Raw genomic sequence first — 15,713 nt, 5'->3', positions numbered from 1 at the left:
TCCAAGGGCTGCCAGGAACTAAACTCATCAGGAGCTAAATGTTCCTTCCACACATTTGTGTTTGATTTACGTGACATCTCAAGAACTTTGAAGATTAAGAAAATCAGACCACTAATGCATTAAAAGGCAGCATGCTTTGTAAATTCTGCATCCGAGGAGACGATAACAAGAGCTATCATGTTGTTCTTTGTAATTTTCTGATCGGCGATGTAAAGGTTTAAGTGGATGCTGGAAAAGAGACATACGGAGGACAAGAGGTGAACGTAGAGCTAAGAATAGAACAGCTATTTTGGTTTCCTTTAAGGCTGCCTCTAATGGCTATTCTACTGATTAGTCAGCTTATCTAAAAGGTGAATTTTACTCCAAAAAAGCAAAATGACAATCTCATTTAAGTTTATTTCTTTTTGGCAAACTGTGTGTCATTATGTAATGTGTAATGCAGCACAAGACAAAATGTAGGTATACATATTAAAGTGCAAAAGTGTAGCGTTAAATTGGAAACTCCAGCATGATAAAAAATAAACATAAAAGATGTGTATTAGTTAATTAGAACCTGTATTTTCTTTAGAGTTACACTACAGATTTAAACCCCTTAATAAAGAGGAAAAGTTTGGTCTGTATCTTAAAGTGTAACACGAAGATGGTGGATATCTTATGAGTGCTGAGCAGCGTATTTCTTTGTATTGTGTGACTGTTCCCCAACTCTGCTAGTAGCTTTAAATTCTATTAAAATATAGCACATCTGTTGTCTTTACCTAACGCATGGTAAGTTTGTTGGACAATGTCGCTGTTATAAAATGAGGATTTCATCAGTACAGAGCAGCAACTTGGAAGTGTGAATGGGCCACATTTCAGTCACTATTTCATACTAGCTTTGTTCTCTGACAACAAATAAATATAAACATCTCAATAACTAGGAGAGTTCGGCTGTGTTCAAATACAGGTATAATGTGTCTCTGTACTGAATAGCCCCTGTGTGTTCTCCTCAGGCGGTGGTGTTTTGCACTGTGATGCTGTAGTATCCTCCTGAGACCTGGCCCATTCATTTATGTCCTATGTACTGCACTTTGGTTTTTGATCTACATCTTCCGACTCGTTTGAGCTACCCTACTAAATCCTGATGAGCTCAGTAGGGCCTTTCTAGTGATATCTCCTGTGCTTGGGTGGGATGAGGGGAACTTTGTTTCATGCTGAGACAAAATGGAGACGGCAGCTGAAGGCGAATGCCAGGAAAAGAGGAAAATACAGGAAGTCCTCGATTTACATTGTAAGTTTGTAAGCCTCACGTTACGGCCCAACATAAGTCGACTTTTCCCGTAAGTCAGAACTCTAGTGAAAATGTAAACAAAGCCGTTTTGTGCATCACGATATCGATCAGTTCTTCGGAAAAGTCACGACTACCAATGACTTTCATGCATGTATCAGTCATTTTACAAGAAGATAACAGAATATGTTGCATTATTTTTACAACTTGATCTACTTGATCACGCTTGGGAGCCATAATGAAGGGCAAAAAGTTAGCGAATGTAGCACAATCCAAAGTGGCGTACAACCGGAGAATGTAAACAAAGCCGTCTTATAGCACGGCATGACAACGTGTTCGTCCGCTCTGCTCACCAACTAGTTCGGCATAACCAGTTCCGATGTAATGATGAAACGCCATATATCGAGGACGTCATAAACCGAGGACCCACTGTATCCCATTTTTGAATGTCAGCTGTAATGGACATGATTTAATGGGGCTAGCTAACTAGCTTGCTAGGTCTTTGTTTACATTGAAATTTCTGGCCCCCAAAACACATTTCTTTGTGGGGTAATAAACTTGTTGAATGTAAATTAGTTAAAATAATAAATAAATAGTTGTTTATAGCTTTGTTTCATTCAACCATTTAAATTTTACACTCTTGTAGGACGCAGAATTGAGAGAATTTTGTATCAAATATTTGAGGATGAGAAAATGGGTTGACGTTCTTGTTTTCATGTCAGCCTATTTTGATTTCAAAGTGTTGCTGTTTTTTTCATGGCAAGATCAGTAAAAATATTTTTATAAAATTCTAAATTGTGAGTTGTTTTACCTCCAAAATGGCAGGAAATCATTTTTTTTCCTCGGCTGTCAGGAGGGTATTCCATCCAAATTTTGCACAAACCATCTTTTATTCTGTAATGACTATAAGTATTCCAGTACTACCAAAGCCTTGAGTCTTTTATTTACACTGAACCTAGTCGGACTCTGCTGCTGACATTGTCTAAATTTTAGGGTTCAGCTGATCAGTGACTGGAATCAAAACGACTGAAGTCATGACAGAAAAATAACTTTGTGGACTATAAAGTGAACTGTTTATTTTAGTGATGCATTGGTCTAAAGATGATTTTTCAGCACTGATTTGACTGATTATGCTGACTAATCACAAGATCTGTATTATGTTGTTTTATTAATTGCTTGCACAATGTATGAAAAAATTATAATTGACTTTTACAATTTTTTATTAATTGATGCATTGATTTGGCCAACAACAGACCAAAAAATGACACTTTCGTTTGAGATTGACAACACAGATTTATTGGATTCTTAGTCTTTAGCGTGACTGCATAATGTCATGTTGGAAAACAGGTAAAAACTGCAAAGTAACTGCGATCTGCAAGTATTATCCTACCTTAGTAATTGTCTGTACATTGTGTTTGGCTTGCTGTCCTCTATTTTCTTTGTTGTTTTTAGACCAGCCAGGGAGTCAGTGATCCAATCTAGTCTTAAAATTCTCCCCTTCCTGGCCTAATATAGCTCTAATATCTAAATCTTAGTATTTAGTGTTTCAGCACTGCAGACTTCACTCTCATATGTCTGTGAATTGTTGGTAAATCTTGCCAGATGATCATAGTTTTATTAGGAGCAGAAACTTTTCGAGGCTTCCAAAAAAAACAAGAACTCAGACCTTGCAGTCAAAATGCAGATTAAGTTCCAGAGTTCGTAAAAATGTTCAGAGACAACAACCTGCATTTGAAAAGGGCTAATCGTATAGCAGTACACAAATGTATTTATGTGCTTAGGTGGTTGGGTGTATATTTGTGTGTGTGTGTGTGTGTGTGTGTGTGTGTGTGTTAGGGTCATAGACAGAGATGTATGAGCTGGAACAGAAAACAATGTAGAAACCAAACAAGCACCGCTGCTGCAGGGAGAGATCTATACACACCCTTAATTGATGAGCGAGCAGTGTGGGTGTATGTGTGTGTTCTCCCCTGTTCTGGTGGGTGAGGCAGCATCGAAGGGAGAAGAGAGAGGAGAAGGTGTTTGTCTCGGTGTGTGTATTTCTCTCTTTCTGTGTGTGTGTGTGTGTGTGTGTGTGTGTGTGCAGTATTGACGTAGTGGTGCTCTCTCCAGACCTGAGCTCAATAAGCCCGGACTTCAAACAAACAGCAACCACTTCACACAGGGGGAGAGGAGAAGAGGAAGGAAAAGGGAGTAGGTAAAAATAAATGAAGGCAAAGGAGAAGAGAAATAAGCATAGGAGTCAGGCAGTGTAGAAGTGATGATGGCGAGACATCAGAAGTTTGCACAGTAGGAGAAAGAAGGGCAGCTGACGGGCAGGAAGTGAAAGGATGGATGAGAATGGAGGGAGGATGGGAGGAGGGAGAAAATTCAGAACACAGGGTGAACAGAAGAGAAGGGAAGGAATGGAAAGAGTAAAGGAAAAAGGATAACTGCTGACAGATATTCTTTACTCCATGTAGCTGATGTGACCATGGCAAAATCATTAATCAAGAATGTTTTTGTCTGTCAGCAAGACAACTAGATAGACTCTGTAGGTGTTGAAGTGGTGTCACCACAGAACACAAGCAGTGCTATAGAACAATGTTTTGACGGGTGGCTGTCTCTCATTCATGTCCATGAGCATCCAGGCAAAACATGCACACAGTATAGGTGTTGTTCAGGAACGTGTCCACCACTGTGTTCTTTGATGCTCATACTAAAAGCGAAGGATTAATAAAACTGCAAACTATTTTAAACATAGATACAAAAACACGTAATGCTCAAAATACTTAGTAAACCTGTGTGCAATGTGACAAAAAGGTTGGTTGATAAAAAATTTCTTCATGTTACAGTAACTGTGTTCTTTTTTAGTTGAAGTGTAGGGTATTTGATCATTACAAACCAGCTGCATAAAGTACACTGATAATACAGGCAATGAAGTGCAACCTTAATGAAACAAAAGTCAGTAAATCTGTGCAACAAAAATGATTTCATGTGTAAATGGGACTTCAGGCTAATCATATGAACAAGCTTATACCAGAACCTGTGAATGCCACAGCTTTCTTTGTTTTAGCCTGGGTTGTGTCCAGCGCAATGGTTCCACGTGGTAAGTGATTTCCTAAGACTTCATGAAGACGGGTAGGGGTACAAGAGCAACAGTGTGCTACTGAACATAAATTGAAACACAGCTACAGTGGTGAGGAGGTTTAGAAACTATTATATCGCCATCCTTGCCATTCTTGAGAAATTATGCCATAAAAAAGCTGTTTATTTAACCTTGCATTGAAAAACAAGAAGCTAAGTGATTCTGACTTGGCACTGGGATAATGGAGAAACTGGTGTTTCAGTGATTACTCAGACAGTGGAAGGGGCATTGCATGAGGTCAGCCTCATGCAATGTGGTGGATTGTGTCTCAGGAGAAAACCACTGCTCATAAAATGGCACAAAACTACAAGATTCCATTTTGCAGAAGAACATTGAAAGAAACCTGGTGAATACTGGCAGCACATTCTTTGGTCAAATGAAACCAGAACATGTTTGTTTATGTGGGTTGTGCATGTTTGGCATTGATGTGACCAGGACATACAGAGTGACTGTGTAGTTCTGGCTGTGATAACCAAATACTGAATGAAACAATGACTCCCAGTCTCAAAAAGCTTGGCAGGAGATGGATGTCCTAACATGCAATGATTGCACAAGCGTTGTTAAAGAATAAAAAATTCAAAAGTATGACCTGACCTACTGGATTTATGAGAGGTGCCACGGATCTTACATTGTCTTTTAGAGTAGAAACAAGGACAACAAAGCCCCTCCAGTAAAGAGCAACTGATAACAATCATCAGAGAAAAATGGCAGAGCATCTCTCCACAGATTTGCGACAGTCTGGTATCATGTCCAGAGGGATTGGATCAGTCATCAAAACAATGGTGGGCATACAAAATACAGATAACCAAACAATAGAATCTCACTGGTTGAAATTAGAGCATAATGGCAATTAATGTTGCTGATGTTATATAGACATTTTGTTAAAATGTCATTCAAAAATGAGATTTTTCAGATTATTCAGATTCATTCTTCACTGACAATAAAACTACATTAAATGGACAGGATAAGTAGTCATTTAACATTGTAGTGATATTGACTTGTGGTGCTATCAGTTTTATTTGGGGATGAAACGGTTCCTACAGAAACTCAAGTAACTGAACTATTAGAAGTCACTGATGATGCCTCATTCCAGCTACATACAACTTCACTGTGTTTAGTGGGGATTGGAAAATGGAGAAAGACAGTATAAATAGTTAGCGGCAAAGAGAGGGACCAGGAAAAAAACATAGAAAGAATTCAAGTTTTGGGTTACTTTCATGCTTAAAAAAAGTCCAAAGATTCTGTCAACAAAAAGTCTGTGTAAAGCTGATTTACCTACCAGCAATATTATAAAAACAAGGCAAACGTGTCCGACGTACTGCTTAAATAGTGTCCGTCAGACCTCATACACCCTGCTTGCTGACTAACTGCTAACATCAGATATTTGTTAAAGGTGTTGTGCCATTTTTGTATCCTTGCTGGATTTTGATGGATGTCCTCAAAATAACAGGGTAGGATAGTTCCTTTCAACTTGCCATTCTGGTTCTATATCTCTCTTAACTTTTCCAAGAGAGCTCGACTGTCTGACTTCTTTGTAGGATTGTACTCAGGTATGGCGATATAAATTTAACCAACAAAATTGAAATATTTATAAAAAGTAACCCAATTATTTCCTTTTTAAAAAAAATAACTGTCCTATTTTGTCTTCATATAATAAAATAGTCAACAGAATGCTCAATTACTAAGAGAAAAAGTTAGCTGCAGTCTTAGATTTGTTGTAAACTCTGTTTATAAAAATAATTCCACTTCATGTAAACGAATAACAAACAAAAAAGCTTATTTTTCAGAGGCATAGAAGCTGCTAAATTTAGGGAGATTTATGATTTTCAGTTGTCAGACATGCCTACCCTTGATATCTCTCTTTTCCTTGTTCTTGCATACATTTTCACAAATTAATTATGATTACCAGCGGATACCAAACTCCTATTTCTTCACATCAAGGCTTAACAATCTTATCTCAAGACAGCAAAATATAAAATTCGTCACTTCAAACTTGTGAGTTTTATCTATAATAGAAACTCTTGGTGCACTTTGTGTGTCTTCTACTCTGATTAAAGCAGAATGTGATGTTGATCAATCGCTTCCTCTGGCTGCGTCTGTGCTGCTTTGGTTTCCCTTCACTGAGCTGAACTATAAAAGACGATGCTGCCCCGAGTCCCTCTGAAGTTGATCTGAAGATCTAAAGTCACAATCTTGCACAACAGTTTGCGGTTTCATGGGATAACAAGATCGTTAGTCATGACCTGAAGATAACATAACTTTGATACCTCGTTGCGGGACGAAAACTAATTGGCAAACTTAAGATAACAGGATTAGAAAAAAAGTCTATGTAAATTAGGTCTGTCTTGCTCTGAGTTATTTAGAGAATGTCTCTTTTTTTCAAAACATGGATGTTTTGTGCAGTGTCTGACCTGTCTTGGCTGTAACTAATCCCACTCTTCTCTGTTTCCCTTTGTTTGTTTTATTCCTTTACCCTGTATAATCTGTTTTCTGGATGCTTATCTCTGTGATTTTTTTTGAATTGGGGATTTCACTGTCAGCCTGTGCTACATAATTCTTAATCTGCAGCTGAAAATCCATATTCATATGTTTGTCTTCTGCAGACGAATTTTAGCCTCTTATGCATGACCAAAGCTTTAAAATATATTGAGCATCTGTAGCAGGTTTTCCTTTTGTGATTTTACTGCTTTATTTCATTCAAGTATTATTCTACTGTTTCTGTCATGAGACATACCCTAATAATAATGAATGAAAGAAGAAGATTAAGTAAGAAAGCCATGGAAACACATACAAGAGAAGGGGGAAATAATGATGTCTGATGTAAGGAATGCTCAGCAACCTTTCTACCTCAGTCCCACCTTTATATCCAGGCTCATATATTTTTGAAATCGGAGGAGATGAAGGATGATACTCCACTTACCTCTGTAATAATACCACTGATAACTGTCAGCACTCTGAGTTTAATTTGCCTTTGAAAAAGCAAATAGATAACGTAAAAAGAAACATAAAATAATGGAGATCTCACTTGTTTTGCTGCTTTGTCACAGTCGTTACAAAGGTGATACATCACAATATAATAGAGGGCTTGACATGTGTTTGTTTATGTGTATGTGTGTTCACATGGTGCACATGAACAGGGCATAATAAAGACAAAAACATGATTTATGCCCTGGATATAATAGGTAATTTATCATCTGACTGGGGCACATTTTAGGGTAAAGAAACCCAGAGAGGGAGAGAGAGAAGGATAGCTTTGTCGTATTACCAGAAATACCAGTAGCACTAAATGGAAAGCTTGATCTGCAGTGTCTGTTTTTTTAAACCTGTAAGTTTCTCAGACTGTATCTTTCATTTTCTTTGCCATGCTGGACTGGACAGTCTATAATTCTCCCCCTCACACACAAACACGTCTTCAAAGAGCCGTGTTCTCATTAGCAGCCGTCCTGTGTTCAGAGGCTGACGTCGCTCTGCTTTCTCCTTCAGCTCTCTGCTTCTGTGCTTGAATCACTCTGACAACCAGGTGACACCCCGGAAATGTTTAGACAACACTGACACTGATGTTAAAATGAATACTGATAGCTAATTCATGTAAGCCCAGATACTAATTGTAAACTGACAGTGCTGGACACATTGACCATAATAGTAACTACAGTCACGAAGACAAATTTACGGACGTAGAGGTTCACATGATTTATACTTCAGAATTAGATTTCTACTCTGTGCTTCACAAGTTGTAATACAGTACAGTAATTCAGTCATACCTGTTCATATTGGAAACTGAACATAATGAAGTAGAAAATGATACAGAAAGACCCACCCAGGAAACTGACAGGATTGGTTCTTTATGCGTTTATGAAACGCTGGAAGTCCGAACCAGTGTTTTTGAGACTGGCATTAGTACAGTGAAGTTTTAAGGTGGAATTGCTCGGTCAGGGTGCTGACTGCTTGTTTTTGCCCATGTATTTCTTCTGAGGTGTATTATTCCTGTATTGAGGAACATTTGACAAGTAGGATGCCTCGATCAAGTTTTATTTTTTGCCCTGATTCAGTCTGAGTCATTTAATATTTAGTATCTGCCGATCCTTATTGATTTTCCTAGATAACACAAACTTCACATTCTCTAGATTACCTGTAGTACCTGGTTGCACCACCAAGCAGATCTTCTTATTACTTCACCAAGGAATGCGGCAGAGTTATGTGACGATCGGCATCTGTTTGTCTGTCTGTCTGTCTGTTAGCAACATTACTCAAAAATGGACAAACAGATTTGGATGAAATTTTCACAGACGGTCAGAAATGACACAAGGACCAACTGATGATTTTGGCAGTGATGCAGCTTATAGTCTGGATCCACGGATTTGTTAAAGATTTCTGTACCATTGTGAGATAGCGGCACGCCATCGCTGTAACTAAGACAACAAGTGAACATTACATCAGCTGCCTGCTGACGATCACATGATTGCGATCCTACAACAAATTGAACGCTGCAGAACTATCGGGACTAATTCGTCGGAAATGATACATACAACAAGGAACAATTGATTAAATTGCGGGGGTGTTTCCGAGTCCCATCAATTCCTGCCGCCCGCTACATATTTAAATCACGTGATTCAGTATCAGTACATAATGTACACATGCAGAACACACGCCTGTGCTCAACGCAAGGTCATCTTGTTAGTGGGTACATGTATATTAAATGGCCACATTCTATGTTGCTGCAATTTCGGCCACAAATTTTTTCAAGATTTCAGCCGTCGGAAATGATACAATGACTGAGCAGATCTCTGAGTTCTTTTCTTATTAATAATGCTGTGGGGTTTTTTTTGTAAGTTATTTTTTTGGCCTTTATTGGACAGGTTAGTAGAGAGGCAAACAGGAGAGTAGGGAGAAGACCTGCAGCAAAGGCCTGCGTCGGGGACTATAGCCTCTTTTCATGGGTTGTCTGCTTAACCAGTTGAGCTATCTGGGTGCCTAGTAATGCTGCGTTTCTGAAGAAAAATTACTGAAAATTTGTTTTTTCCTAGCCTTCTGCAACAAATTGTTCTCATCTTTTATAACCCTTGTGTAACACCAGACATAAACAAAAGATCAGGCTTAGAGTTGTGCCAATGCTGATGAGTAAAAATGCCTTGATCTGCCCTCCTTTGTATTTAGTGCCACTGTTAACACCAGGGAAGGTTCAACTCAACAACCTTCCTTTTATAAGATCTGAACTTTAATACACAAATTACTTTGAGTTCTGCCTCCTTACTGTCTCCCTCTCTCCCTCTCTTTGCTTCCTCTGTCTTTCTCCACTGTGAGCTGTCAGAAAGTACGCAATGACCGTGACACCCGAGGTGTGTGTGCAAGTGTGTGTGTGTGCAGGCTTCAGCTTTCTCATTATGATTCTAAATGTATCAGTCTGTCTCATCTGGATGAATTAATAGGTTCCTTGGTGGCTTGGCTCAACACGCACACACACACACACACACACACACACACACACACACACACACACACACACACACACACACACACACACACACACACACACACACACACATTGTTTGTCCAGTGGTTCGTGCCTCAGGTTTGTTAATTGAATGTCTGTGTTCATGTAAGCGGCCGTGAGAGGCATTGAGAGGATGCCACGGTGCATTAGGAAGACAAGCGGTGTGTGTGTATGTGTGAGTGTCTGTGTGACTGTAAATAGGATAGAATCCAGAGGACCTTGAACGCAGCCTCTCCTGAGCTCCTAGCGAGACAAGACACAAAACAAATCTTACAGAGGCGAGAAGGCTGCAGGTGTGTGTTTGTGTGAAAGTCAGAGAAGCTTAATCGCACCTCGCCCTTCTTGTTGTCTGCTCCGCTTCTCTTCTTTTCTCTTTCTCATTTCCTGTCTTTTCCTTTCTTTTCTGTCTTTTTATTCTTGCTCTTCATTTTAATTATTTTATCTTCATTTTCATCCTTCTTTCTTTTGCTTCCACTATTCCCTCCTCCTCTTTTCTTTCTTTTCACTTGTCTTTTTAATCTTCTGTCTTCTTCTGTCTTAAATTTTCCTCATCTGTCTTCACTTCAGTTATTTCTCCAACTTATTATTCAGTTCTTTACCATTTTCCTATGTATTTTTCTCATTTTGTGTTCTCCTTCCAAAGACACAAGCTGCAATCAAAAATGTTTCTTGAAAGTTTTCACTTCCACAAAGAACCTGAAAGCAAGAGGGTCATTAGATAACTATTTCTTGCAACGATTCTTTCAAGAATTCCAAAGGTGCCTCAAAGAACCATAAAAAAATGTTCCTTTTGGTACCTTAAATGGCCCTCCAAAGAACTCTAGTAAAAATAGGTTCTTTAAGCAACTGTTTTAAAGATACTTCTTTCAAGATATGACTTTAGAAACGTTGAAGTGATTTCAAAAAGTCAAATGTAAGAATGCTATTAGAATACATTTATTATTTTAGGTTCTGGACTATTGTTCAGACAGAACAACATGTTACAGCTTGGGGTTTTGAAAGTTGTGATGGGCATTTTTCCCTGTTTTCTGCTGTTTTTATAGACAAAGTCAACAACTGAGGAATTTAGAAAATAATCTGCAGAATGTTAATAATATTTATTAGTTGCAGTTCTATTTTTATGCTGTTACCTGCCAATAAACCAAACAAATCCAATAGAAATCAAGAACCTTTCTGTACTTTAAGGAACCACATAAAGCACATGAAGAACCCTCCTCTAAATTCAGTTATAAACTGAGATTCTTCATTTGGTGATGGCACTTCTGAAGGACCATTTACCATCTTTCCACCACTTTCCTTGTGTTGTCTCTTATTTGTTTTTTTATTTCTCTATTCTGCTTATTTCATCTTTCCCTTCTCTTTCCGACTGTAACCCTGACATGGCCCAATGCAACTTTCTTTCTCAGTCCTAATCAATAACAGAGACACTTTATCAAAGAGAGGAAGAAATGAGTTTTTCCTTCCCTCTCTTGTTTTTCCTTCCTCTCCCTTTCGTATTTTTTGTCCTGTCTTTCCATCTTTGTCTCTCAATATCTATCCTCACTTTTGCACATTCGCTACCTTTTCCACTGTGTACATTCCATAAATATTACCATTTTTCCTGTTGTATTTCTTTTATAATATAATTTACCTATTTTATTTGTATTTATTAAGCCTTGTGGACAGTCACTACATTTCACTGCCATATTGTATGTGCATGTGACAAATAAAAAAAATCTAACCTAAAAATCTAATTTTCCCTTTTCCTCTCAGCTTCCTTCTCTCATTCCCATTTATCCTTTTATTTCCCTCTGCCTCTCCTTCTTTCTTCCTATTTCCCCCTCTGCGTTGTTTTCCTGCATTTTCTCATTTCATTCATTCCATTATTCCCTCCATTTTTCTTCATGCAATTTCTTCCCCGTTTCATTTTTTTTCGCTCCCACTCATCTCTCCTTCACCTTTCCTCCTCCTTCTTCGCAGATCCTCTTATCCCCTCTCTTCTTTCATTTCTTTCTTCATTCCTCCCTCTTCTTTTGTTGTCTTTTTCCCTGTTATCTCTATCCATCCGTTTCTCCATCCTCCCCTCTTTTCCGCTTGTTCTTCATGCTTCGTTGTTACAGCCACCAGGGGAAGAACTACCAACACAGTCTAACACATTCACACGCGCAAAGAGTCTGACTCCCAGCCCTCTAATGGCCCCATTTAGACAATGTGTCGCATCAGCAAGTTGTATGGCTGAATAATGAGAAGAGAAGAAGAACCAGGAGGAGGAGGAGGAGAACAAGAGAAGAAGAAGACGAGGAGTGTGGGGCGTTTTCCGCATCCCTCCATCCAGACAGCTGCTTTGCCATAAATGTTGTCCTGTTACACACCCCATCAACGCCGTGACCCTGCTTGTGTTTGTCTGCGTGTGTGTGCGTTCATTCGTCTCCACAATGTGCCAGTGCGTGTGGTCGTTGGGGAGAAATATGGCCTCCGGGGGTTTTGCCGAAGCTCCTGTGTTATGTTTATGATGCGGCAAAGGAGAGAGGGAGCATAATAATGTACATTCTTTATATCTCTCGCCCTCAAAGAAACATCCTCTCTCTCTCCGTCTCTCTTATGCATTACACAAATACACGCCGAAACACACACTTCCTCTCTATCAAGTGAAACACACACTCCCCAGCCTCTGAAACGATACCTTGCACACACACTCAGTGATGCTCACAAACACATTTACTCCCTCAGTCTCTCAAAACAAGACACACACTCCTTCCTGCATGTAGGCAGGCATCTGTACTGTCTCATAAATGATATATACTTTCTTTTAAACTACACACACACTCAAAGCAGAGCTCCAACAGACAGAAAGTGCAGCTGTAGCTGTTTTTTTTTAAGTCGTTGCCACCTTGTGTTTTCCACCACCAGCTGTTATGAGCTGAACAGAATTTATGTGCTACATTAACATTTTATATCTTATTTTATAATGTTTGTATTTTCTGGAGAACTAGGGGTTTCTGCAGAGCTGGTAGTTTCTTCTGTGCAACACTGGAAACAGTCTTTTTTGGTGCTTCAGTGGAACAACATGAAGACATACTGACTTTAACTGTGTCTAACACTGAGGACTTCACTCCTTTGTTGTGCATTATAGCCCCATATCACTGCTTTTGCATGTTCTAGTATATTTTTAGTATATTTATTACAAATTGCATATGTTTTACATTATTGGTGTCTATTTTTAAAGGCATATTTTACGCTTTTAGGTTGATTTCAAGCCTTTCCAGGCAGCCAACCTGCAGAGTCTTCAGACTTGTCTGAGCTTATAAAGTCACTGCACTGAACATTTCACTACCTTTATTTTACTATCAAAGTTTCTTTGTGGTACTGCAGAGCCTGAAGAGCCTCTGCTGAAAGCTTTCTTTACTTATGTGTCCAATGATGTTCTGTCATCTGAAAAAACTACCATTTAAATGACACATGCGTTCATTATATGTCCTTTGGAATTGATTTTCATACTTCAAAAATTATGAATGCTGCGTTGTTCAGCAGCCAGCCATCAATTCTTACATGTCAGAATGTATTGAATGCATGTTCATTACCACTTGGTAAGTGAGAGAAAAGTAAAGGCAAGATGGATGACCTACTGTATCGCAAGCAGCTTTTTAAGTCTCTGCATGGGATTTTCATACATTACTGAAATCAGCTGAAGGCAGTGGCAGTTTTGAAGGTTAAAAACATGAATCTAGAACCACACATTAGTGTTTCAAACCCACCTGTTTGGTGAAGTTCAAAAGTAGTGCAGGTGTGTTGGCCATTTGGTTGGGTTATTATACCTTGTTAACATCATCCATATGGTGTTTTTATGTGACAGAAGACACGAGTAAAATGAATGGTCACCACCGTGGCTGAGCTCTTCGGCCTTTAAGCTGCAGTTGGAATTTCAATAGTAACAAATTTAAGGAGACAATCCTGTCAACATGTGGAGCAGGACTTTCTGTATCATTATTTTTCTGCAGAATTGATTTCAGAGTTTCTGGAGTGTAGAGTAACACTGCAAAACAGGGTTTAAGCAGAGACGTAGGTGAGCTGGTGTGCTTGAGTTGCAGCAAATAGTGGAGGGTTGGGTAGAGAGGAGCAGGAACTTCAGAGAACTGTACATTCTAGATGAAGCAACAGTGTCGAGATGCATCAAAGTCATTTCAAAGCATGAAGGGATTTATTTCATTGATACACAGAGATACATTTTAGGAGTTAAATCAATAACAAGAGAGGGACTCCAGACATGATGAATGACAGCTAGTGCATAATGTTCTGAGACTAAAAAGAAACATGAACCTTTTTTATTATTATTATTTTATAACTAAGCTAATGATGTGAAACATCCTTGTCCTTTGAACAAAATGCTTTGCAGTAAGGAATATGGTATTTAAAGTAAAGTCAAGGTACATAAATTAATGTAATTTCTTATTAATAGGCTATAAATTAACAATCATAATCATGAGGGTCACTTGATTCAGTTTTACACCATAGCACACAGCAAGACTGAATTATAGCGTATTTGCCAAGCAATGCACTGCTGAGTAGCTGAGAGACAAAGTGCAGCATTTAGTCGCAAAACAGGGAGAGAGCAAAGAGAGCTGAAAAACTGAAGTCTAACATTCATCTTCTTAAATACCAAAGAGCACAAAGTAAAAACCTGTCTGAATCTTCCGTAAGTAAAACGACCTCTAAAAACTCTCTACGCTACACACGCACACGCACACGCACACGCACACACACACACACACACACACACACACACACACACACACACACACACACACACACACACACACACACACACACAGACTACATATCCTAACTGGGTACACACAGTCTGTCACTTGCAATGTGACATTTATGACTAAATCTCACGGCCATTTGTCATCCATTCTGATGACTGGTACAAACAAAATGTCAGTCAACAACCAGTGACACTGGTTACTACAAACCAAGCAACATACTCACTTTTCTTGCATATTAAAGCTGATTTCAACACAGGTTCACTCTTCTGAATGACCTAAATGGTCACTGAAATAGCCTGTTACAAAAAGTCCTGGTGCTGATATGAACGAATATGAAAAAATGAGCACAACAAGAAGTTGAGTCATTATTTGCTTTATTTTATTAATTACATGATTGCCAAACCTTCTCTGTTATGGCGTTTCAGAATACTGATGTGCCGTGCTTTTCGTTTTTAGATTATATTTCTAAGTTGAATACCTTTGGGTTTTGCATTCCGACAAAGACACAATGTTAAGTAAAATAAGAGATTAATCAATCGTGAACATGATCATTAGTTGCAGCCCTAATTGAGTGATTGATTGATTTACAGATTTCGGATGCAGAATGGGAGGACATGTTGGAGGGCTTTGATGAGCGGGGTTACCTGAGCGCTCGGCGCTGGAAGCCTGGTGACGACCCGTACACCCTGTACGCTTTCAACCAGAGAGAGAGCGAACGCATCCCCAGCAACCGAGCCCTGAGGGATACAAGGCACTACAGGTACAAAGAAAAAAAAACTCAAAAGAAAGAATCATAAAATAGCCCTCAAACATATAACACAGCACACAAATGTAGAAACTCATATAGAAACATATGACACCACCCACAGAGAAAACTGTGTACACACATAAATCTCATGCAACACTGAACACTTGAGTAGTCTGTAAGATGTCAGATGAGCTCAAGAAAATGCATATCCTGTGTGACAAACTTTATCAGTATAACCTGAGTAACACAGCAGTGTGCTGTGTTCAACCTGACCTCTGGAGGGATATGCTTATTATACACACACTCCACAGTGTGATGTATGAATCTGTCAAAAGTGC

The 15,713-nt window shown here is 38.9% G+C and overlaps 1 protein-coding gene across 1 annotated transcript in view; it reads left to right on the top strand.

Moving 5' to 3' along the window:
• galnt14 (UDP-N-acetyl-alpha-D-galactosamine:polypeptide N-acetylgalactosaminyltransferase 14 (GalNAc-T14)) overlaps nt 1-15,713 on the top strand; it is a 193,590-nt gene that overhangs the window by 26,683 nt on the left and 151,194 nt on the right. Inside the window, exon 2 of the mRNA XM_055016107.1 lies at nt 15,218-15,387. Coding sequence (XP_054872082.1) covers nt 15,218-15,387 — 170 coding nt within the window. The remainder of the gene's footprint in view (nt 1-15,217; nt 15,388-15,713) is intronic.

This window comes from Amphiprion ocellaris, chromosome 12 (assembly GCF_022539595.1).
Source record: "Amphiprion ocellaris isolate individual 3 ecotype Okinawa chromosome 12, ASM2253959v1, whole genome shotgun sequence".
In the NCBI taxonomy this organism is placed as follows: Eukaryota; Metazoa; Chordata; class Actinopteri; family Pomacentridae; genus Amphiprion; species Amphiprion ocellaris.
This window is presented reverse-complemented; position numbering and strand designations above follow the sequence as displayed.